General features: G+C 38.7%; 1 protein-coding gene and 1 long non-coding RNA gene across 2 annotated transcripts; both read right to left on the reverse strand.

The window, feature by feature from the left end:
• Positions 1 to 6,263: 6,263 nt before the first annotated feature.
• LOC146643168 (very long chain fatty acid elongase 4-like) lies at positions 6,264 to 8,049 on the reverse strand. Its single transcript, XM_085396958.1, has 5 exons — positions 8,045 to 8,049; positions 7,724 to 7,932; positions 6,810 to 6,937; positions 6,573 to 6,659; positions 6,264 to 6,396 (listed from the first exon to the last, which is right to left on the reverse strand). Exons 1-4 carry the CDS (start codon positions 8,047 to 8,049, stop codon positions 6,609 to 6,611), a joined length of 393 nt encoding a protein of 130 aa, XP_085253084.1. The 3' UTR covers positions 6,264 to 6,396; positions 6,573 to 6,608.
• Positions 8,050 to 9,859: 1,810 nt separating this feature from the next.
• LOC146643169 (uncharacterized) lies at positions 9,860 to 14,568 on the reverse strand. Its single transcript, XR_014909224.1, has 4 exons — positions 14,276 to 14,568; positions 13,742 to 13,820; positions 11,697 to 11,792; positions 9,860 to 10,935 (listed from the first exon to the last, which is right to left on the reverse strand). It is a non-coding gene; the product is annotated as an uncharacterized LOC146643169 (long non-coding RNA).
• Between the last annotated feature and the right edge of the window lie 11,944 nt (positions 14,569 to 26,512).

Genomic DNA, 26,512 nt, shown 5'->3' on the forward strand with positions numbered 1-26,512 from the left:
AGAATTTATTAATATAAATATTGTTTTCATGTGAAAAAATAATTTAATTTATTAAAAGTACTTTTTATTTATATAGTTTATAATATATATATATATATATATATATATATATATATATATATATATATATATATATATATATATAATTTTTTTTTTCAGCATTTCAGCATAATCTTTGTTGTAAGTCAACTCAGTACCCAAAGTATTGTGTAAGTAAAGCTTTTCAGTACCTTTAATAGCATAGAAATGTGCATACATTAGTACAATAACTGAATAAATGAAGACAGACTTTTTCCCAGAGGGGAAACTTGGCAAAACATTGTGTTTACGTAATTACTTCCTCAGCTGGTGTAGAGTAGGTTTTTATAAAACACATACCATATATCAGAGTATGTAGATTTATTCATAGTCTGCCGACCCCCTCTTCTTCTTCTCTGTGTTGGTGTTGTTGTTCGTGTGCGTGTGTGTGTGCGTGCCTTAGAAGTCAATTAATACATTAGCCATACTTAAAAAACATCTGAATTTCATTTAGAACTGAGATTCTAAGTTGTAAGCAGAAATCTTATGCACAGCCAGAAACATGTTTCCCCACTTTCACAATGCTGAGGTGTCAAATCCACAACCCCCAACAAATGGTTTGTTACACGCGGGTGTGAAGGGCAAGCTTTACTTACACAGCCTCACACACAGTAGATTTTTAAAGTTTTTGGGTACAGGGGTTTAGCCACAGATGCAACATCCACTTTTGATAAAGATCCCTCCACCTGTTTATTTCTTAAGAAATTAAGCATCTTTATTAAGCTCTTATTTATAATTGTCTACACAATAATAGACACCGTGTGCTCTGTGACATTATAGTCTTCTACTGCTGCTTCCATCGGTTTGCATTTTAAACTCCCAGCCTTTCAGTTTGTTATGAACGACTTTATATCACAAAATGTTAGAAATATAAAGTGATCCATGCGACTTTTTTATTTTTTTTATTTTATTTATTTTTTTATTTTCTGTTTGATGGAAGGACTTAAGACACGAGTTATTTAAACAATTCTAAATGACAGTGTGATGGCCATAGCACTTTATGCGGGTCAAATGTGTTAAGGATAATGTTTATCAATGTAAAATTGCAAAGAACTTGTGGATAGATTATAACATTTTGTAAACTGTTACCTCAGAAGCTGTACTGGTAGATCTATGTATGTAAGGTAAAACTATCCACAGTACTTCCACTTAAGTAGCTAAACACATAAAGTCACCCTTACCAATAATCCGCTGCTCCTTGAAAAAAAGTAGCACAAACAGACGACTGACTGAGCAATGATAAGTAGAGCTACCCGAGGCCGAGACTCAAGCAGAAGAAAATTAAAAGTTGTTGTTTTTGTGGCTCGAAAAATTAAAGAAAGTATGTTTAATAATTCAACAAGACCCGCACCTTCAACACATGTACATTCAAATTCTGGTACAGGCTCATCATTGCTGCTGTTCAATAGTTTTTATCCGTTTGAAAAAGTCATTTTACGGCTTTAATGTTTCCAGCTGATAAGGAGAATGAGCGCGTTTTAAATGAGCGTTCAAAGGCTTTAAACATCTGCTTTGTCTGTAACGACAGTATCAAACTACAGAGCATTGTTTTTACTAAAATTCAACATTTTCAGATGAAAATTTGGCTGCTTTTTGTTTTTTTCACTGTAACACCCACCTCAACGCCATTTTTAGGATATTCTTGGTGATCCCACCTTTTTCATATTTATGCTTCTGGCACTGAGGGTATCTGATACGCATGTTGTCACTGTGTTTGTACTACCAGCTGTGAGGGCTCTGCCTTTGCTTTGAGCAGTCTGTTTTTATTTTGTCTCGTGACTGTGTGTGTGTGTGTGTGTGTGTGTGTGTGGTTTTTTTTTTTTTTTTCAAACGAGATCCTCGTCAGTTTGATTTTGTTACCACAAACTTTGTGTGAAGTTCACAACAGAGGTAAAGAGATTTAAACACCCTAGTTTAAGGAGGCAGGCAGGCAGGGGTTGGACCACCTGCACAGGACAGGTGAAGCAGAGAGTGTCGGGGGGAGATGTGCAACAGAAGCAGAGGGAACATTTTACTAGATGGTAAATGACAGATTTAGGTGATTAAGGATTTGTTGACAAGATTAAAAGACACGTCCGTCAGAGTTCAACAACATTACAGTTTGATTAAATAAAAAGTTTTTAAACTACACAAGGGTCATTTTCTCCTCTGATAGTAAGCATATTAAACATGTCAAGAAAGAAAGAGTATAAAGAAAAATAGTAAATGTGTGTCTAATTAAACTCTTCCTGTGAACCTTATATCATCCTTTAATATGTTCGGTGTTACAAACTTGAAGAAGCACAGAAAAGATCATCAGACATTAATCTAATCAGTTTTCAGCCTTCATTCATATTGAAAAGTTGAAATATGAATGAAGACCCAAGACCCTGCTAGACCCAAGTGCAGCGTTTAACACCGTTGGCCATAACATTTTATTACAGCTATTATTAAATGGAGAGTCCTCTTCACACACTGAGGTTAATTATGAAGCTCCACAGGCTTCTGTGCAAAGACCAGATTTGTTTACATTATACGTGCTTTAGAAGACATAGCATAGCATACATTTTCACTGCTATGCATAAGATACCCGCTTTTATTGGTTAAACTGCCGGGATGTCTTAGACACATAATGAGCTTTAATTTTCTGCTTCTAAGTTCAGATAGAACTGAGGTTATTGTAGCGGGGCGTAAAAAATCTTAGAAACACTGTGGCTAACAAGATCCTTACTCTGGATGGCATCGCCTTGAGCCGCCTGTTGTAGTGATTTGGCACATTATAAGTAAAATTGAAACATACAATCCCATAGCACAACATCAACATTTATTTATATACAAAAATAAAAATGCTTTTTCAGAAAAGAATTGTAACTTCACAATTCATCACCGATTATGTGGGTACATAGGGTAAGTCCTCATCATTATCCCATAGCTGTTCCGGTAATCTCTCAGGGCCTTGGAAGGGTGGCCATGTCCAGTCTACCTCATAAATGTCGGGAGAGTCGCCGAAATACAAAAAATCTTCCTCGTTGTCAATGTCCATCGTCGGCGACTCTCCCGACATTGATGAGGTAGACTGGACATGGCCACCCTTCCAAGGCCCTGAGAGATTACCGGAACAGCTATGGGATAATGATGAGGACTTACCCTATGTACCCACATAATCGGTGATGAATTGTGAAGTTACAATTCTTTTCTGAAAAAGCATTTTTATTTTTGTATATAAATAAATGTTGATGTTGTGCTATGGGATTGTATGTTTCAATTTTACTTATAATGTGCCAAATCACTACAACAGGCGGCTCAAGGCGATGCCATCCAGAGTAAGGATCTTGTTAGCCACAGTGTTTCTAAGATTTTTTACGCCCCGCTACAATAACCTCAGTTCTATCTGAACTTAGAAGCAGAAAATTAAAGCTCATTATGTGTCTAAGACATCCCGGCAGTTTAACCAATAAAAGCGGGTATCTTATGCATAGCAGTGAAAATGTATGCTATGCTATGTCTTCTAAAGCACGTATAATGTAAACAAATCTGGTCTTTGCACAGAAGCCTGTGGAGCTTCATAATTAACCTCAGTGTGTGAAGAGGACTCTCCATTTAATAATAGCTGTAATAAAATGTTATGGCCAACGGTGTTAAACGCTGCACTTGGGTCTAGCAGGGTCTTGGGTCTTCATTCATATTTCAACTTTTCAATATGAATGAAGGCTGAAAACTGATTAGATTAATGTCTGATGATCTTTTCTGTGCTTCTTCAAGTTTGTAACACCGAACATATTAAAGGATGATATAAGGTTCACAGGAAGAGTTTAATTAGACACACATTTACTATTTTTCTTTATACTCTTTCTTTCTTGACATGTTTAATATGCTTACTATCAGAGGAGAAAATGACCCTTGTGTAGTTTAAAAACTTTTTATTTAATCAAACTGTAATGTTGTTGAACTCTGACGGACGTGTCTTTTAATCTTGTCAACAAATCCTTAATCACCTAAATCTGTCATTTACCATCTAGTAAAATGTTCCCTCTGCTTCTGTTGCACATCTCCCCCCGACACTCTCTGCTTCACCTGTCCTGTGCAGGTGGTCCAACCCCTGCCTGCCTGCCTCCTTAAACTGGGGTGTTTAAATCTCTTTACCTCTGTTGTGAACTTCACACAAAGTTTGTGGTAACAAAATCAAACTGACGAGGATCTCGTTTGAAAAAAAAAAAAAAACCACACACACACACACACACACACACAGTCACGAGACAAAATAAAAACAGACTGCTCAAAGCAAAGGCAGAGCCCTCACAGCTGGTAGTACAAACACAGTGACAACATGCGTATCAGATACCCTCAGTGCCAGAAGCATAAATATGAAAAAGGTGGGATCACCAAGAATATCCTAAAAATGGCGTTGAGGTGGGTGTTACAGTGAAAAAAACAAAAAGCAGCCAAATTTTCATCTGAAAATGTTGAATTTTAGTAAAAACAATGCTCTGTAGTTTGATACTGTCGTTACAGACAAAGCAGATGTTTAAAGCCTTTGGACGCACATTTGAAACGCACTCATTCTCCTTATCAGCTGGAAACATTAAAGCCGTAAAATGACTTTTTCAAACGGATAAAAACTATTGAACAGCAGCAATGATGAGCCTGTACCAGAATTTGAATGTACATGTGTTGAAGGTGCGGGTCTTGTTGAATTATTAAACATACTTTCTTTAATTTTTCGAGCCACAAAAACAACAACTTTTAATTTTCTTCTGCTTGAGTCTCGGCCTCGGGTAGCTCTACTTATCATTGCTCAGTCAGTCGTCTGTTTGTGCTACTTTTTTTCAAGGAGCAGCGGATTATTGGTAAGGGTGACTTTATGTGTTTAGCTACTTAAGTGGAAGTACTGTGGATAGTTTTACCTTACATACATAGATCTACCAGTACAGCTTCTGAGGTAACAGTTTACAAAATGTTATAATCTATCCACAAGTTCTTTGCAATTTTACATTGATAAACATTATCCTTAACACATTTGACCCGCATAAAGTGCTATGGCCATCACACTGTCATTTAGAATTGTTTAAATAACTCGTGTCTTAAGTCCTTCCATCAAACAGAAAATAAAAAAATAAATAAAATAAAAAAAATAAAAAAGTCGCATGGATCACTTTATATTTCTAACATTTTGTGATATAAAGTCGTTCATAACAAACTGAAAGGCTGGGAGTTTAAAATGCAAACCGATGGAAGCAGCAGTAGAAGACTATAATGTCACAGAGCACACGGTGTCTATTATTGTGTAGACAATTATAAATAAGAGCTTAATAAAGATGCTTAATTTCTTAAGAAATAAACAGGTGGAGGGATCTTTATCAAAAGTGGATGTTGCATCTGTGGCTAAACCCCTGTACCCAAAAACTTTAAAAATCTACTGTGTGTGAGGCTGTGTAAGTAAAGCTTGCCCTTCACACCCGCGTGTAACAAACCATTTGTTGGGGGTTGTGGATTTGACACCTCAGCATTGTGAAAGTGGGGAAACATGTTTCTGGCTGTGCATAAGATTTCTGCTTACAACTTAGAATCTCAGTTCTAAATGAAATTCAGATGTTTTTTAAGTATGGCTAATGTATTAATTGACTTCTAAGGCACGCACACACACACGCACACGAACAACAACACCAACACAGAGAAGAAGAAGAGGGGGTCGGCAGACTATGAATAAATCTACATACTCTGATATATGGTATGTGTTTTATAAAAACCTACTCTACACCAGCTGAGGAAGTAATTACGTAAACACAATGTTTTGCCAAGTTTCCCCTCTGGGAAAAAGTCTGTCTTCATTTATTCAGTTATTGTACTAATGTATGCACATTTCTATGCTATTAAAGGTACTGAAAAGCTTTACTTACACAATACTTTGGGTACTGAGTTGACTTACAACAAAGATTATGCTGAAATGCTGAAAAAAAAAATTATATATATATATATATATATTATAAACTATATAAATAAAAAGTACTTTTAATAAATTAAATTATTTTTTCACATGAAAACAATATTTATATTAATAAATTCTCGTTTAACAGAAATCTCTGATAATGTTTGTGGTGTCAGCTTTTTCCTTTTCAAACTGTGCGAGAGAAGAAGTATCTCATGACATTCACGCCTAATGTGTTCAGCATATTCTGCACAGTCTGCATCGTCACTGGTACCTGTTTAAGGCTGACGGGGGGTTGAACAGCAGGCTCTGGACACGGACCCCAGTGAGGAACCTGAGCCCTGATGATGGGGAGGGTGAGTGCAAACACCAGAGCCAAAGGTAGCTTCATGGTAAAGATGTGGCTTTATTACCTAAAGAGAGTATGAAAGAAAAGCAGGTAAGGTAACACAAACCAAAAGAAACATGGCCAACGCAAACAAGATTACTGCTACATCAACTCAGGCAACATTTTTCTTGGCAGAAATAATCTAATATTAACTAATTTATAGTTTAATCCTTCGCATGTATCTCCACAGATTTCTCTTACCTCTGTGTTCCAGTGGTTCAGATATGTGCTCTGTCTTTAGAGATAGAGAGACAAGGCCGTGTGACCGATGGTGACATGGAACTGAATCTGAGCCCCAAAGAGAGAATAAGAGTTATGCTTTTGCACCATATTGTGTTTTCACCGTTCTTTCATAGCAAGAAGAATGATTTTCAGTCAAATGATCCCTACAATCAGTATATTTAATTTCAAAATCAGCCACCCTGGAAATCAACCTACCATCTGGATAATTGTCAGATACTTCTTCCACCACAGGTACTTTTGGATCTTAGGTCCACAGGAGGCAAGACTGTAATACAGGTACATCAGGACATGGATCATCGCATTCATATGTGCACCAAAGAATGCTGCAGTAGAAGAAACAATAAGTTTTTAATTTTGTTCTGCTTACTATAGTTAAAAAAAATCTTAAACTGAGTTGCTCTGAACTCCTGCTGTCTGTATCCAATAAAAAGACAATAGTTGAGGGGGTGGGAGATACAAACAAGTGTAGGTCCAGGGGCCCATGAATCCAGATTAAACTATCCAAGCTACATATGACGATACTATGCTTGTGGGTTTCAGTGAAATTTGTCATCTAGCTTCCTCATCAGTGTTCAGACTCAGTTTACTCTCAGTCACAATCATCTACTTGCAAATATACATATAGCTGCACCTGTGTTTACTAATTAGCAAGTGATAGCGTGTTATCATGCTAAATACATACTGTGAACATGATAAACATTGTACCCAATAGTAAACTTCAGCGATTAAATGCTATTACTCTCAACATGTTGCCTTGTTGGCATTAGCACTTAGCTCAAAGTGCTCCTCTGCCTGTGGTATACCTTTACAGAGTTGCTAGCATGGCTGTTAATATGCAGATGCATATTATTAAAAAAAAAAAAATAAGCTCAACAAACAACAATAATGAATACATTAACCAGTAGTGAATAAAAGGTTTATAGACAAGTAGCTCCACATGTTTGGTTTAGCTTCCTGAAGCATCCACCAAGGCATTTGTGTCTCTTCCCAGCCCTCACCCAGTATAAACCACAAAACTACAGAGCCGGTGAAGGCTTTATCAACAGCAATGCTGATAAATTCATATATATATCATATAGCTGATGTCTGCTGTGTTGTAAGCTACTCACACTGTCCTCCTGCCACCCACTTGATGCCAATCCACCAGAGCGTGAACATGGAGCAATGATGGTAGACGTGCAGGAAGGTGACCTGGTTAAATTTTTTCCTCAGGATGAAAAACACAGTGTCCAGATACTCAATGCCTTTGGAGATGAAATACCTCCACAGAGCTCCTGCCACCTGACTCCCGCAGAAATAAAGAAGGGGAAGAAAAAGACTGTTAACATATGAACATATATGATCAAGAGCTACATGTGTGTGAACTCTGATTTTGGAAATCCTAACCTCGACCCGAGACTGACTCACTTGTGGTTTCTGTTTCAAACTACGTCATAGAGCAACAGGAAGGAAGGTGAAACTGAACACCATTCAACTCCGGCTTGTACTTTTTTCTGATAACAGGCCCGTGCTCTAAATGTATGGATGCCTCTCATGTTTCTAAAAGCTCTCTGAGTGACGTGTCCCTGGCAGGCTGACTGTAATTTTCTGAACCATGGGTACAGTGGAGAATTATTAACAGGTAGGGATCTGGTTCCAAGGAAACTAATTATTGTAGACACAAAAGTCTTAAGATAGTTACATAAACAGCTGAAGTCCCACTACTATATTCAGAGTTTATCTATGCAAGCGTGTGTGTGTGTGTGTGTGTGTGTGTGTGTGTGTGTGTGTGTGCGCGCGCAGTCGGGAGAGTTGGGGTATCCAATTTCCTTTTTTTTGAATGCCTTCTTGTGAACGCTGTCTGTTTTCCACATTCTGCAACGGTAAAATACGACTTAGAGGCGGATATTTGTTTTACCTTATGGGCAACAGTTGTCTGGCTTTGTTCTTGCTGTTGACAAAACTCGCCTCATGATTGACTCTGAGAAAAAAACTCTTTCCCACAGAGGGGAATAAACTTATTCGAATATGAGCTTTTTTCCACTAAGACTTGTTTTATGGGGAGATGTACGAAATTATTTACCGGGTTACAAGCAATGATAATATCGGATGTTGACTCCTCAGCGTCATCATTTTCTATCTATTGAGAAATCCCATTGTAAAAGTAATGAAGAAAAAAACTATTCTGCCGTCTCACTCCTCCTTGACCCGCGGTGTGTGTGTGTGTGTGTGTGTGTGTGTGTGTGTGTGTGTGTGTGTGTGTGTGTGTGTGTGTGTGTGTGTGTGTGTGTGTGTGTGTGAGTGAAACAAGATCGCCTGTCGCTGGTTTGTTTTTCAGTCTCTCAAAAGGAAAAGTAGTATTCACTAAGGGATAGTTATTCGTTTTTTACACATAGGCAGCCTGTAGGTTACAAGCGGATAGAAAGTTCTTCTTTTCATCACAAGCTATGGTGTATCTTAAAGGTTTTTTTACAGCGTCTGTATTATAGGAAAATAAAATACTATTGAAATCTCTACAGGAAGTCACTCTTTATTTCCATTACAAACGCCGGTGCAGCTTAAGAAAGTAAAATTACATCCGCTCTGTCTCTCTATACATCACAGAATCATCTGCTGCATCACCGCTGTGCTTAGGGAACATGACGCAACAGGTCTGAAAATGACTAGACACTTCCGGAGTATTTCCGGTAGGGTCATAAGGTCCGGATCGAGGCCTTCCATAGTAAATATGCTGTATTTGAATATGTCATATTCAAAGCCTTCTTCTTTGGGAGAGCAGATCTCATCGGACACAGGAACGCTGCGGGGCTGCAGAAGGAAATCCATCTTGCGTCTGGGCCTTAGAAATTGTGACGGACTCCACCTCTCTGCTTTTTTATTCCCCTCCAACAGATGGCGCGCTTCCGGAGGTTTCCCCCTCCCTCTAAAAACTTTTTTTCCCCAACAACAGATGACGCGCTTCCGGGGTTCACCCCCCCCCTTCTCAGGATGCAATTCGACACGGTTAGCAACAGATGGCGCGCTTCCGGGGTTCACCCCCCCTTCTCAGGATGCGATTCGTCACGCGGGGGGTTTCCCACCCCCCTTCTCCGGATGCGATTCGTCACGCTCATTACACGCTTCCGGGGGGGAGGGGCGGGAGGTCAAAAGGTCGTGATTAGGGCCATCAATCACTTCGGATCAAATTTTGTCATAAGCTGTATGGGATTAACTCTCTATCAATATTACATCACCCCCCAAAAATTACTCTGGACTGCACTGTAAACCCGAACAAGTTGACTGAACTTAAAACTTTTGTGGAAACTGATTACCTCAAAAGATTTAAGTACAAAAACTCATATCTTCTAAGTATGGGGTACTCAAAATTTGTATTTATTGTTAACCTAAAAATTTTAAATTATATTTTATATTTTATTAATTGAGCTTTACTCAAAGACTGTATACTTTAATTTCAATATTTTTGTGTTTCTTGTAGTTTATTATTTTGATGCAACACAATGCAATTATATTACAACCTAAACTCAAATTATCTGATTATTAATTAAAAGATATTTATGTTGTGAGTGTAGACTACTAAAAAAAAAAAAGTACGGAAATTCAGTTACTTTACATTTTGTTTAACATTTTTTCATGAAAATTTAAAAACATCACAAATGTTTTTATAAAACAACTAACATGGACATCGGCACCATAAAGTGAGCATTATAAATTCTGTGTAGAACATTTATCTTTTTATAAACTCACAAAGGACGACATCAGTCCTAATTGCATCTTTCTCAAAATACACAAAAATGCAAAACAAAAAGTCAAATACTAATCACTTTTTTTTAAATAGAAATGAAAAACAATTTTTTAAAATGGGTACAAAGACGATCAGCTTCCAAATAACCAGATAAGGCAGTCAAGTATAGGAAAATTAGGTAAACTGATGGAGTTAAATCCACCCAAAGCCTGTAGTAAACTTAAAGTGCTTAAAGTGCTTCAAACAAAGTGCTCAGTAACAGAGTGCGTGTCCTAACAAACATTGCCTTATATTCCTTAAGAGCATGTAGGCAGGGGTTTCAGGGGTTTGCCGTCATCAAGCCCCATGAAGATATTTTGAACTAAGGCAAATGTGTGAACCAGCTTCCTGGGGTAGTCTAAATGCAGAGCATAGATCAAGCCAAACAATAAAGCAAATGCATTTGCAAATCTGGGAATATCACGCATCACCTAGTCGCCTTTCACCAAAACAGCCATGCTTGAGGAAGTAAAATGGACTGGACTGGGAAGCGCCGTCGGTAACCACTGTGAGAAGGGCAACTGGAGTGTCAATGAGGGTCGACTCATCCAATGCGTCCGCCTGGAATAGACACAGTATCAATGGTAAATGGCCTGTATTTGTATAGCGCTTTACACATTCAGTCATCCAGACATTCACACCCATTCACACACTGGTGATGGCAGCTACATTGTAGCCACAGCCACCCTGGGGCGCACTGACAGAGGCGAGGCTGCCGGACACTGGCACCAGCGGGCCCTCTGACCACCACCAGTAGGCAACGGGTGAAGTGTCTTGCCCAAGGACACAACGACCGAGACTGTCGGAGCCAGGGCTCGAACCGGCAACCTTCTGATTACAAGGCGAACTCCCAACTCTTGAGCCACGATCGCCCCAATTAAATAAGTAAGGTTGGTTTGAGAGAATGTGACAAGCATGACCTGTAATCTAGCAAAACATTCAGCAGTGTAGTGGGTTACTTTGTAACGAGTTAGGGTACTCTACTTTTTTTGAAACATGTACATTAACGTGTTAGCTTCTTGCATTACATAATTTGTATTTTTATTATTTTTCTAAAAAAAAAGTAATTTTTTATTTCATGATTTTATCTCAAAAAGAAACTAAATCTTGACTTCAGCCTGGTTTTTGGGCCACCTGCAGCATAGCCATAGTGCTGTGATACGCCTGTGCCCTGCTCCTGACCTGTGTGTGTGTGGGTTTTCTACAGAGAGGGTATTTTGTTTGTACAATTTGGTAGCTGCTAGGGTATTAAATTGTATTTAAAAAAATCCATAGCATTTTATCTTACTGGCAGAATTTAAGTAATGCAAAAATACACTTACATTACATGTCTAAAAGAATTATGGGTCCTCCTCCCGCAGGTATACAGGAAGGGCACGAAGTACTGCAGTGCGTTTCACGTTGATATCAGGCGCCTCCTAAAAAGGGAAAAGAAAAGTTCATTTAACGCAAAGTTTTCAGGTGTCATTCTTTGGGGAGAATACAGTGGGGCAAAAAAGTATTTAGTCAGCCACCGATTGTGCAAGTTCCCCCACTTAAAATGATGACAGAGGTCAGTAATTTGCACCAGAGGTACACTTCAACTGTGAGAGACAGAATGTGAAAAAAAAATCCATGAATCCACATGGTAGGATTTGTAAAGAATTTATTCGTAAATTAGGGTGGAAAATAAGTATTTGGTCACCTCAAACAAGGAAAATCTCTGGCTCTCACAGACCTGTAATGTCTTCTGTAAGAAGCTTTTCTGTCCCCCACTCGTTACCTGTATGAATGGCACCTGTTTGAACTCATCATCTGTATAAAAGACACCTGTCCACAGCCTCAAACAGTCAGACTCCAAACTCCGCCATGGCCAAGACCAAAGAGCTTTCGAAGGACACCAGGAAAAGTATTGTAGACCTGCACCAGACTGGGAAGAGTGAATCTACAATAGGCAAGCAGCTTGGTGTGAAAAAATCAACTGTGGGGGCAATCATCAGAAAATGGAAGACATACAAGACCACTGATAATCTCCCTCGGTCTGGGGCTCCACGCAAGATCTCATCCCGTGGGGTCAAAATGATCATGAGAACGGTGAGCAAAGATCCCAGAACCACACGGGGGGACCTGGTGAATGACCTGCAGAGAGCTGGGACCAAAGTAACAAAGGTCACCATCAGTAACACACTACAACGGCAGGGAATCAAATCCCGCAGTGCCAGACGTGTTCCGCTGCTGAAGCCAGTGCATGTCCAGGCCCGTCTGAAGTTTGCCAGAGAGCACATGGATGATACAGCAGAGGATTGGGAGAATGTCATGTGGTCAGATGAAACCAAAGTAGAACTTTTTGGTATAAACTCAACTCGTCGTGTTTGGAGGAAGAAGAATACTGAGTTATATCCCAAGAACACCATACCTACTGTGAAGCATGGGGGTGGAAACATCATGCTATGGGGCTGTTTTTCTGCCAAGGGGACAGGGCGACTGATCCGTGTTAAGGACAGAATGAATGGGGCCATGTATCGTGAGATTTTGAGCCAAAACCTCCTTCCATCAGTGAGAACTTTGAAGATGAAACGAGGCTGGGTCTTCCAACAAAGGAGTGGCTCCGTAAGAAGCATTTGAAAGTCCTGGAGTGGCCTAGCCAGTCTCCAGACCTCAACCCCATAGAAAATCTGTGGCGGGAGTTGAAAGTCCGTGTTGCTCGGTGACAGCCCCAAAACATCACTGCTCTCGAGAAGATCTGCATGGAGGAATGGGCCAAAATACCAGCTACTGTGTGTGCAAACCTGGTAAAGACCTATAGTAAACGTTTGACCTCTGTTATTGCTAACAAAGGTTATGTTACAAAGTATTGAGTTGTATTTTTGTTATTGACCAAATACTTATTTTCCACCCTGATTTACGAATAAATTCTTTACAAATCCTACCATGTGGATTCATGGATTTTTTTTCACATTCTGTCTCTCACAGTTGAAGTGTACCTCTGGTGCAAATTACTGACCTCTGTCATCATTTTAGGTGGGGGAACTTGCACAATCGGTGGCTGACTAAATACTTTTTTGCCCCACTGTACATGTTTATGAAACTGCATGACATCAGACTCTACTAAATTTTGGAGACTTTTCTTTTAAGATACAACCTTTCTGTCTCTTGTGACAGAGAGTATGTTTCTTAATCATTTGACAAAAACCCTACACAGTATTTTAAAATAGTGTTCTCCAGATCAGAGCTGTGATCTATATAGAACATGGGGTTCAAAGCAAGGAAAAATTGTGTGTTTATCAGTGAAACTTTTAATTTGTGTTAATTTTATCATTATCAATATATGAAATCTTCACCTTAAGGGACTTAATGAATGGTTTCTTCAATAGATCTTTCAACTCACCTGTGTTTACTGTCTCCACCTGAAATTAATTGCAGTCTGAATTTTTTTTTCTTCTGTCTTTTTGTCTTTGGCCTTCAGCCTTGGAAGAAAAAATAAAAATATTGAAAACCTTATCAGCACACTAAATATACAACACCTTGCTATATTTCAATTGTTTTAGATAGAAGTTGCCACTGCTAGCTAAGTCACTTTTGAATGATGCTAATGAGAAGAAAAAAAAAAAAACCTGCCGAACAATGAGGCTGCTGTTGTAAAAACGCCAACTTTCTTGCGTTGGCAAGGGGTCGTTAAAATATCACTAAGACCCTTTCTTTATGTGTGATTCTTCGTAAAACTGTGTTTTAATCGGTTAAAACTGACGACATAATCTATGTTTGAAAAAGAGCGCGAACAACCGCGAACAACTATTCACCACCTGGGTCTGTGCTTTTTAACACAACAGCGCATTCGAAAACAAGTTATTGGCTGCAACATATTAATATACTTGCTTTTTTACGGAAAAAATAAACATAACGAAGGTTCCGTTTTACTTACAAGTTTCTCCAAATGTGTTCTCCAGTCGCTCGAGAAGGGCAGCCATATTGAACAGAATTTTCTGTCAACGTCGTTCAGGTTAGAGAGAAGACGTCATGACGTCATGACGTCCACATGCGGAGCTCGGAAAAAAACATTTACTCAAAAATCATAATTAAGAAAGCAGTATTTACTCTTAACTTCTAAGCCATGTACAATTATAACTGTTTGAATCGTTAACCGAACAGAAAAGTTTTAAGTTGTTTCAACTTTGTGAGGAATTTTAATTGTTATATCCACAAACTTTATAAGTCAGGTAGACTGTTGGGGTTTACAGTGTGGAGAAAGGGTTTTCTTTAGAGAGTCAGGGTGGTCACACTGGTAATAAATTTTCATAGGAGAAACACAGAGGCTGTCGTACAGTTAACCTCTTAAGCCCCAAAGGGGTTTCTGAGCTTCCTGCTCAAAAATGAAATGCCCAAATGTAATTGATTATTTCTCTGCAATTACAAACTCTGTGCTTACAATCTTGGTATCAAAATAAAGCTAACACTTGTGAAATTTCATCAGAGGTGTAAATACTGAAGCAGATATTACTGTGTCAAAGTTACTGAGACTGGAACACAGAAAAAGTAAGTAGATTTTATCCTTGCCTTTTGTTTTTTGTTTTTTACTTTTTAGCATATAACCCTTTTAAAAATATTTATTTGCAAATATTTGTTTCTAATGCCAAACGGTGAAAAATTACAGCACTGTCAATACATATCCACACATTGTACAAAAATGTCCAATTTTGGCACACAATTGGACTGGAATTGGAATTTTTAGGTATTAAAGAGCAGAAGTTAATTAATTTTATTAACAGGCCTAAAAATACTTTTTTTTAATATATATATTTTTGAAGAATTAACCACAGATTTAAACTTTAAACTCTGAGGGGCTGTAACTTTGGTTTCTTTTGGTCAATTTGCATGATTGACACCACTTTTTAATTGTTTGAGCCAATAGGATCACAGTAACAATGCCACGTTCATGTCATTTCAACGTGGGCCCAAATTTACTGCATGTGACATCTGTCCAGTCACGTGTCTATAGGTGGGTCTAAATGGAGGTTGTTGACGGAAAACAGCTCTGATGCAGCTAGGTACCCGTGGTAACTGCTGAAAATCACGTGGCTACCGGCTACCTGCGAAAATAAAGAGGAAATCGGGATGATAAGCCAATTTCTGTCTTAGCGCATTTGCACCGCAATGTGTTTTTGTGGTCTTCTTTTGCGGTTCATTGAGTAAATTTTGGTCTGATCGTGGTGAAACTTGGTGTGTGGAGTCAGTAATAGCTCTTGAAGATAACCAGCCTTTCTTTAGCCGGTTACATGAAGTCTGCAGAATTTCTTGTTCGGTTTTGTTTGTTTAGCGGACTTTTGTGCATTTCCGTAACTGCTCGTTTAATCACAGCTTGTTTTTGATGTGTTTGGTGGTTGTAGAAATGGTTTATATGACACTTTAGCTGAGATTCAGAGGTTTCTGTGGATACCACACATGTCTGGACTTATATTTCTTACCCCGTGTTATAACCGATTAAACGTGATCTCCTCCTTTTTGCCCCCGGTACCGGGGACATGGGGCTCATTAGTATGATCTTACTGTAACAGAAAATGCTGTATATGAACCCAGAACAGCATCACTGGGATGGAGAAAATGAAATCTGGGGATTTATCTACTGTTTCTTTGATACAGTAGATTTTTCAGTGTCTTCTCTGATCTGGTGACTGATTTTTGGAGGCTGCCAGCAACAGTAGAAAATGGTCAGTAATAAATTTGCATTCCAGTAATCCTTTGAATTTTTACATTTTTCATTGTGCATCTAAATAATAAAATTCTTCTTAAAAGTCCTCTTAGGATAGTGCAAACTGAATTTGGATGGTGTGTGAGTTTGAGCAGATACAAGAATCTCTCAAAGGCGTGAGAACAAGCGGGAAAAAATGTCAGTGCATTATAAATGTCTCACAATATTTCTAGAAATGAATGTCTTCAGCATAAGACAACACAGTTTAAAACTTTTAAAATTATCTTAATAAATTTGTTTCATTTGCTAGAAAAAAAAACATACATAAAGATTAAAAGCAAATAGATTGTAAGGGGCGCGTGAAATGACAGTGTATTATTAAAAGAGGATTAATAATAGCGGTTCTATACATCCAAGTGTTTCTGCAGTGGTTAGAAGTCACCAGAGAGTGGCAGCACTGTGCTACAGAGCAACATGATAAAGGATGCATGGTTGACATTTCCTCAAGTTTGATCAGTTTAAAAGATGATCTCGTGTGTGTGTGTGTGTGTGTGTGTGTGTGTGTGTGTGTGTGTGTGTGTGTGTGTGTGTGTGTGTGTGTGTGTGTGTGTGTGCGCGCGTGTGTGTGTGTTCAGGAGCCACATACACTACAGAAATATTGTAAACATTACACAAAGTTATATAATAGCAGAGGTAACTTTGCACTCTCACTGTTCACACCTTCAGTCCATGTTTTGTTTCACAAACTCAGACACCACGCACAGTTATTTATTCTTGTGTGTGTGCTTGTGCATGTGTGATGTCTGTAGTCTATCCTGCACCTCCATTCATACATATTTATTTACATAGACAAAGAGAGCATGTTTAGCATATACATGAATACAATAAAACACCCTGTGAGGGCCTCCTGCAGGACTGAAATGCTACAGGCAGTGTGTTCCCATGTCTCTCTCTCTCTCTCTCTCTCTCTCTCTCTCTCTCTCACTCACACACACACCATGAGTGCATCTTTACACTGTGACACATTAGATGTACCGTGGCAACAAACTGACACCAAGACGCCATCACAATGCACACACCCACCCACGCACTTACACACCTTTCTCGCTATATATCTCTCTGTCAGCTACCTTGCCTCTAACAGATGGGATGGGGCCGTTGCCAAATTCAGCATCCAAGCTGAAGCCTGACAATCTGAGGTGACAAACAGGAGAAAGACAGCGTGGAGGGTGCACAACAAGGGAATAGCAGGAGAATAGAAAAAGAGATCAAAGGTGTGACAAGAGCAGAGGGAGAAGGTGGTCATAAAACTATTTCATATGGTTTAAGCTTGTTTGAAAGCTTGGAGGCTCATACCCAGTTTGCTCCCTCTGTACTTCCCATAGAAGCTGCAGCTAGCTTTGCCAGAGGTGGCGTTCAGACAGGCTTGTTAAATCAACCTCTTTGTCATCATCCTTACAATCTGAACATGGTTTAAAAACCTCTTTTATTCTGCAGCTTGCTAAAGTATTCTGGCCACCAGGGGCAGTAATGAGCCCACAATGATTTGACGCACCTGAATCTGCCTTTAAGAAAATGGCCATGCATAATACCATGCATGTATTAATGGATATAAAGGTCTGTTATTATTATTATTGTAAGACTAATAGAAAAGTCAGGTCTGTCTTTCAGATGTCTTAGTACTGAGCAGACACTCGAACAGGCTTGATGCTTTTTGTAGAAGAACACAAGGAGGCAACAGCTTGTTGTAATTGAACTTTGTATTTTTCACACCAGTTGCTTAAAATCACCTTTAAAACACCTAAAGTGTAAACATAGACTTTGTGCAACTTACTGAAGTTTGATTAAACTGCAGTATATGAGCCCATTAACTTACCTATACACAGGACAGAGTGTACAGTCATTTTACAAGTTGTGAAGTTCCCTGAATTCATCCTTAAAATTAAACATGATGTGCAGCTTTAAGCACCTTCTTTTAATCGTGCAGATGAATATGAAAATCCTCCAACCGCGATCGTGTCTGAATCCTTCATACTATTTCATATATAATTCATCGACACCTTGAAAAGGGTCACCATCTCTTGTGCTTTATCTCCACTTCAGGAAAATTTCTTTAGTTACTCTTTGTAAAACTTTTTCTAGACATTTTTAGTCTTTATAGTAGATTTTTTAAGGAGCATGTGCCGTCTGAAGATCTGTTATGGATGTGTTTTCACAGGAAAAATGAATCTATGTGATTTTCTAATAATCAGCTGTGACTTTGAGAGTACAGTAGCTTAGCTTTTTTGTTTTTTGGTATGGCTCACAGACAGTGATGATAATCATTTTTATTCTCAATCAATACATTTTAGCATAACAAAGAGCGAGTTTAGTCGGTAATGTCAGAAATGCTATAAAACATTGTGGGGATTATATCATTTTATATCAGGTTGATTCTTTTACATCTTTTTATTTAGCTTTGAGCAGAGTCATTTGATTAAACATTTATTCCATTTATTAAACATACAGTTTCAATCAGGTTATTACACATTGCATTTGTGCTTATGATAGAGTTGAGCATATAGTCTAAGGAAGGTTAAAAGCGTTGTTCAGCGCTATGACTGAACTGATATATTGATGAAATGACCTGTATGCTGTGAATGAAGGCCTAACACGCTTACATACACATAGATATGAAGTATAATTTGTAGGGTAAAGGTGAAAGACATCTAGCTTTGTCTCTGCTTAGCAACTAGTGATCCAGGGTCCACAGGAAACATCTGGGGGGCCAGACAACCACATAAGGAGAAAATGCTGTTGAACACAGAAACTTGTTGAACTGTCGTTAATTATAACCTATACATGTGATGTTTTTTTCTGACGTGAGAAGGGGCGTGAACCCTGACATAATAAAACCATGCTGAAAGTATGTTTTGACGGAAGATCTGCATTGACAATATAGAGCTGTATCTTTCCACACATGTGTTTAATAAAATCATTGTTTTGACGCACTTGGACCAGTAGTCATTTGTCTCACACCTCAATCACGAGTCGGGACAGTTTTTTGGTGCCGTGTACCCGGATTGAGGAGGGACATTGTTTGGTCGTTTGGACGAGGGAGGCTGATGTCCAGTGGTGTGGTCAAATGGACGGACAGGAGCCAGCAAGTCGACTGAGTGATGGGCCCTTAAAATACAAAGGTAAGGCACCACCTGTTGTGGTGCTTTTAAATGTATTTAATAACATCCACCATTCCAACTCCATTCATTCACACTTTAACTTTTTCATTCATTCACTTCAGAACTTGTTACATTTTGATTGTATTTCCATGAAGACCAGGAACAGCCATTAAATCACAAACATATTAAAGTGAGAGAAAAGTGAAATGAAGAAGAAAATGATCTCCTCATGTTGGCACCTCCAAAACAGCAAGAGGTGACAGATTCAATTAGGAAACCATCTCTTCGTGACAACAGTAAAATGCTGTTGGAGACCACCAATGTGGCACCTTAATGATAATAAAGGACTTTCTAGATTAGCTTTTATGCCTTTAAAATACTTTTCCCAGTGTGTTATCATGTGGTTTTTCAGTTCCAGCATTAACATTTAATAGCGATGATTTAATTTTGCCAGATCTACTGGCTCATAACTAGTGGATGATCCTTGCTGCCAAAGCTACAGTTTCTAATTTAGTCTAATAGAAAGGAAGGAAAAACAACTATTTCCTTATGAAGAAGAAGATAAAGATTAAGAGACATGGGAGGTAGGAGAAAGAGTGTGGGGAGAAATGAGACGGAGGGAGTTGTTTGATGTTTACTGCTGGTGCTGAGGGTCCAGAAGGTCCCAGATGCATTATAGTCATGATGAAAAACACAGAGCGGACAGATGGAGGGTGAAAGTGGAGGAATCAAGGAGGAGAATGACACATATGGAAGAGGAAACTTTAAAAGAGGGAAGAAAGAATGGGACAGTATATCCTGGTAGCCTTGTAGCGGTCCCAGAAGTTTCTGCTTTACTTTTTGTAATTTGATCAACTGCAAATTTGTTTGGTAATTTAAATTTCTATGTATAATATCCACTAAGGCAGGTTTAGCACCTAGGATGCTTCACTCTTGTATGCTTTTCATAGAAGTTTCACACAAGACAGATACAAACGTTATAAGATTTATATATATCTTTTCCATATGGGTCTTCTTGGACTGGCATGCAACAGAGCAATTCAGTTGTATATTTACAGCTCAAGAAGATAAAGTGAATGTCAAATGCAGGTTATTAGAGTTAGAGCAAATAAAAGAGAGCGTACTTAGTAAGTCAATACTCTTAAAAAAAGGCTTATTTAGACCAGGGTTGCAAGCGATTCAGCGCGATCCAAAAATGTGACTGCAACAGACTACAAGCTAACGATTGGCTACTCAGTGGTGTCACTTGATGAGTCGTGAGAGCGTCTCCTTCACAAAATTCAAAACCACCATTTTTGAAACCCGACAACAAGGGAAATTTCCACACAGAAGCAACCCTGTGGTCCCCGAGTCTGACAAAAAGCTACAGACTGAGCAGCAGGTAGAACATCGCCTCAACACATCGCCGTTTGTGTCGGGTAAAAATGATGTCACGGGATGTTCACTGCGTTTCTATAACGAACCTATGTGCATCAGACAGTACTCGAATAGAATTGAAAACGAGTCGAGCTGAATCCTTGTCGAATCGATAGTAGGTACTAATGGAAAAAGGGCTTTAGTTTGCCCTGTAATGACCACCACCAGCAAAGATCCCACCCCAAACATCAGACATGTCCTTCTCTTATGCAAACTTCTTACTGAAATGCATTTGGTATTTTTCCCCACCCAGCAGAAAAGCTTATAGCTAATATGTAGATTCTATATTCATAGTATTTCTCTACTGCGCCTGGACAGCCAAGAATAAGTTATTGCAGGCTTCAGTAACAGGTTGCTACATAATTTCTATACCAACTCCAAAAAATGTCATCGTTTTGCCATTTAGTTTTGAATGAAAAAACAGTCCCAATTCAAAAATAATCAGAAAAAATAGCTTTTCTTTCCCTGTTATAGTTTAATTCACACTGGATTATCTCAAAAAATGCGATGTAGATAATCTTGACGTTTTGATATACGTGTAGATAAAATAACACACACACACACTCACTCACTCTACAATGCTGCTAGTAAAAAAAAAAAACTGCTGCTGAAAAGAAATATTGTTAAAAGTAGGGCTGGGCCATATTATACCGTTCACGATAATACCGGTATAATGTTAGGCAACGATAGGAAAATGAAATATCGCGATAGAATGGGAGTAAAACGCGCATGCGCAGTGCCTTTGTTTTCATACGCACATGGCCGGTCGTTGAGTGAAACAGATGAACCAGAATTGGTTTGTAAAAATGGTGCAACTTCAGTGATGTGGAACTGGTTTGGTGTTTGTCCGTCAGATACACAACAAAGCACATTTTTTTGCAGAACATGCAAGCGGCCATCGTTATTGTCGTATTTGTCGGACTAAGATGCTCTTAAATCTGGGAGTAATCTGGGTCCTAAGCTCCGTATGCTTCATGTCAAACAACACTGCAGCATCACTTAGAGTTAAAAACTGTCTAAATTCTTTCATCTTTAATAAAACGATCAGCATTGCTGCTTTACCAGGTGTAACTATGAAGTTTAACTTCCAGGCATCCATGAAAACAAAATTTATTACATTTAACGGAGTTAGAAGTTAGCAGGAAGCTAGCGGAAGTTAGCTCGCTAGTTTCGCTAGTTACCTAAGCATGATATAGCATGTTCTGACTGAGAGATTTCTGAAAAAAAATCAAACGTACAGCTCTGCTATCACTTCCAACATAAATGAAGACAGGAAACTAAACAGCAGTGACGTTTGTAGGGTTACTGAAGTTGGGCTAGCTGGTATATAATGATGTGCTACGTGATCGCTAGCGACACAGCTATGTTAGCATAACATAAGCAGTGAAGCTGGAGGACGAACACTAACACTTTTCCACTTATAAAAGTTAATGTGAAGGTTCTTCATGGTTAGAGACAAATGCAATCGCATGGCAGGATGCTGTAAACGGACCAAACTTCAGTCAGGAGAACAACTGAGATAATCCATCCACAATACGAGGTTAGTTATTAATATACTGCAACAACATGGGAATAGAGCAGCTGCAGAGAATTCAACATTAATGAATCAATGTTACAGAAGTGGAGGAAGCAAGAAGAATGAGTTTAATAAAGTTTGATTTATCTGACTGCTTTGTTTCGCTTAATGTGCCTTATAATCCTGTGCACCTTATGGTCCGAAAAATGTGTACTGCACACTGCAGTTTAATGTTGCAAAGCACCTCTTTTTAACTTCAGTGGATATTATACATGGTTATGCTCAGGATATGTCAGCCCATTTCTACTGGAAATGCCTTTTGGTTAAACTTTCAGCAAGGAATTTGCATTTGCACTGTTACATTTTTATAAAGCTTTAATGTACATAAAAACCAGCTTCTTGTTTAAGTGAAAATAAATGGAAGGTTGTCTTTTTGCACTAGTAATGTTGTGGAGTTGTATTTTGTCTCGCATCAATTATATCGTCGGTTATATCGTTATCGCAAATTTTCAAATATATATCGTGATAAATATTTTTGGCCATATCGCCCTGCTCTAGTTAAAAGCATATCTGATGTAACCTGAAGTGACCACATTTTGAATGTGAAGAGCAGCAGGATGGAGGGACAAACAGACCAACAGATCAACGGAGGCCATGAGGGGGACAGAAGCACCTTCATCTCCTTTTCAATCACTGTGTTAGCGGCTGGCTAATGGCTTTGAAATGACAAACCCACTGACACTCTCATCGCACGTTTATTCAGATGCAGTTAGTAATGCAAATAAGGAGGGTAAGCAGGAGCTTATGAGACAGAGAGGGGGGTATCATTTACATGCTAAAATGTTCCCCATTGTCGACATGTAGATTATTTCAGCGCACAGAAATATGAAATCTCTAAGAGACAGAGGCACTCCAGCGATGGAAGGATGGAAGAAAGCTTAGCTTCTGAAAAGCTTAAATGAGTACAATTATGTGCAGGCTGGGGCTGCGTATTAGCAAGCAAATGGGAGAGAGAATTTATGCAGAGAGGAGCCTGGGAAATTATGATGGTTGCAGCATAAAGAAGACAGAGTAAATTGTGTAGACTGCATGTCAGAAGGAATGCGGGAGAGATGGATGCATGGAGATGTACTGAGGAGGACTCTGCAGCACAATCAAAACACTCTCATCACAATCAAATTATAATGTCTCTCGAAAATAATGTGTGACAAAAGTGCTGAGATATGAAGACAGTTTAATTTCGGTAATAACAAACTCTCATATGGAGAAAGATAAGAAAGGATGAAATGAAGCAGATGAAAAGAAGGCAGAAAATAAACAGCCATAAAAGATGAAACAGCAAACGATAACTTAGAAAAAAAAAAACAACAAAAACAAAGCACTGACACTGCTTTACAGTGGATATTTAATCAAATCTGACAGCTGCAGGTATGTTACACTCAACGCCAACATCACTTTTTAGTGATATTGCATATCGGTGGTGCTTCAGATTTAAGTTTAAAGTACATTTATCAAGTGTCTGTAGGACAAACTGAAAAGAAACCAAAAAAACATACATAGTCTGCTGGGCCTCGTATTGTGGATGGATTATCTCAGTTGACTGAAGTTTGGTCCAGTTACAGCATCCTGCTATGCGATTACATTTCTCCCTAACTGCCAGAAACTCTCACGTTAACTTTTATCGAGCGGAAAAAAGTTAGTATTCATCCTCCAGCTTCACTGTGTTTATATTATGCTAACATAGCTGAGTAGCTAGCCACCACATAGCACGTCATTATATACTAGCTAGTCCAACTTCAGTAACCCTACAAACGTCACTGCTGTTTGGTTTTCTATCTTCTTTTATGTCGGAAGTGATAACTTTTTTTGGGAGACTTCCCTGCGTACCACTAGAGGGAGTCACAGTTTGAGAATGACTGCCCTAGATCAGCGGTCACCAACCCGTGGGCCACGGACCGATAGTCGTTTGGTACCGGGCAGCGAGAGTTAAGGCTCAGGTGTGAAATTCATGGTTTTCAGGGGTTTTATTGGCTTTTAACGTTATTTTTTTTATCGTTTTTATCGTTAACTTAAAGTTTCCCTGGGTCTGATCCTGTGTGTCTTTAAGTCCTTTTCTTGCTTTTCTTTCAATAACCTTTAGTTTAACGCGCTTCATGAGAGACATCTGCTTGTGTCTCACGAAACATCAGCTCTTACACTTTACATTTCAAATAAAGACATTTTTAACACTAAATATATAGTCATGAAATTATGTAACCCATTATGAATCAATCATCGACATCATGAACTCTACACAGAACACTACTTATCAGCATTTACAAATATTTTCAGACATAAACCGGTCCATGGCGCAAAAAAGGTTGGGGACCGTTGCCCTAGATAATCCTCTTTTTTCACACTTAGAATCACCAACATTTACAAAATGCACGTTTAGTTTTATTCGGTATCATCTGAAATGGGTGACTGAGTCCAGAGCTCATCAGGAATCAATAAGATGGCAATTTACACAGATTTCTATTGGATGGGAAATCTTTCTGCACCCACAGGTAATGCCACTAAAAAGAATGCAGGTTCACTGAGTCTCTCCGTTGACTTCACTTTTCAGACCCAGAAGCTACATCCATCTTTTATACAGTCTATGGAGTTGAATAATAATGAAATCAAAACTGGAATCCAAAACTTAAAAAAGCAACACAAAACCCAGGGACCATGACAAAAACTCAAAATAGGGGAAATTGGCTCCAAAGGCAGTAAAAGCTGCCTACCAGCACTTCTCTAAGTAATACATTACATCTCACTGATGCATGAAGTTGTAGCTTTAGATGGAAATCTGTCTTTACTGAGTGGTTTGGACTACGACTAAATTAATTCAAGTTGCACACAAGCTACTTTGCACATAGATTTTCAGCTTTGCTACTTTAGTTACTGAACACTGTGATAACACCAACATTAGCTAACTTATACAGTATGCATACGTATACTGTGTGCAAACTGCAAAATTAAAAATTACACTGTTTGTTTATGGAGAATTCAGAGCTGATTATTTCAAAATAAAACTCATAAGAACAAAAAAATAAATTAAAAAATTACAAAGCAACAATACAGGAAATGAAATCTTCACTTGTGAGGTATTTCCTTTTGAAATCCCTGAACAATGGGTCCTGTCTGCCAGTTGAGCTCACATTGACCTCCACATAGCTCTCCTGTTATTTCCATATCACATATGAGTTGAACTCCCATTACCCACATTTCCATTTCCGCTGAATGCAGCAAAGATGTAGAGAAAGTGGCGAAACATCATAATAGACCTATATGTAAGGGATTATTCTGCATTTGTGTGAAATCAAGCAGGGGATGAAGAGAAAATAGAAGCAAAGAAGAAGATTGAAATAATTTGTCTTTTGCGTCTTGATGAAAAAAAGGAAAAAATGGCCATGATTGGAAGAAGAATGAATAAAAAAAAATAAGAAAGTAGGACAAAATGCAAATGATCTTTTCAAAATGTTGACCTCTTTCCATGGCTGTGTGGATGACTGGATGTATGCCAGCAGTCATTCTATGTCTAAGTCTATGTCTTCACACAGCTGGCTAATTCTCAAAGTGGACAAATCTGAAGATCTGGAAGAGGAAACACAAGTTTCAGAAATCCCCTTTCTATGTGCATTTTAGTTTTTCAAGTCCCACAAGCTAGAACCGGAGCTCCCTTATGTAAATCCAACACTCCCTGGGGTAGACCGAGAACTCACTGGAGGGATTATGCATCTCATTTGTCCTGGCAGTGTCTCAGGATGCCCCAGGAGGAACTGGAAAATATGCCAGGAATACCCTGCTTACCATCAGTGCTCAGCAAGCAGAAGAAAATGGATGGATGACAGACAGGAACTAGGAACTGGCCAAGTATGGAGAGGTAAAGGTGAATGCAGAGAGCACAAATCTGCCTGATAGGACCTGTCATTGTTCCCATTTTTGTTACTATTTGGAGTAGTTTTAAAAAGTTGGAGAAAAAGTAAAAAAAATTTCTTGTGTTGACCAAATACATTTTTTTAGGATGTTTAGTATAAAGACTAGAAACCACCAATGTGGCTTTGTCTTAAGTTGAATTTGTTTTATGCATTCATATTCACGCAAACAATGAATTCTAACAACTTTTGCAAAGTCTTGGCTTTTCAGCAACACGAGTAGCTGACTCAGCATATAAATGGGATCTGTCAGAAAAAGTAAGACCTGCTGTCTTAGAAGGACTTCCTGACGTTAAGATCAGGGAATCATTCTGGGAGAGCTAGCACATTAACAGACTCCCTCTTCTTGTCACTGGATGCATTTACTCTCTGTGTTTGGGCTTTCTGTCCTCCTGCAGAAGGAAACTAAAATGGATTTTATGCC

The sequence above is a fragment of the Rhamphochromis longiceps genome, linkage group LG22, assembly GCF_057381845.1.
Source record: "Rhamphochromis longiceps isolate RC_006_pf linkage group LG22, R_longiceps_female_GT1.1, whole genome shotgun sequence".
Taxonomy (NCBI): domain Eukaryota; kingdom Metazoa; phylum Chordata; class Actinopteri; order Cichliformes; family Cichlidae; genus Rhamphochromis; species Rhamphochromis longiceps.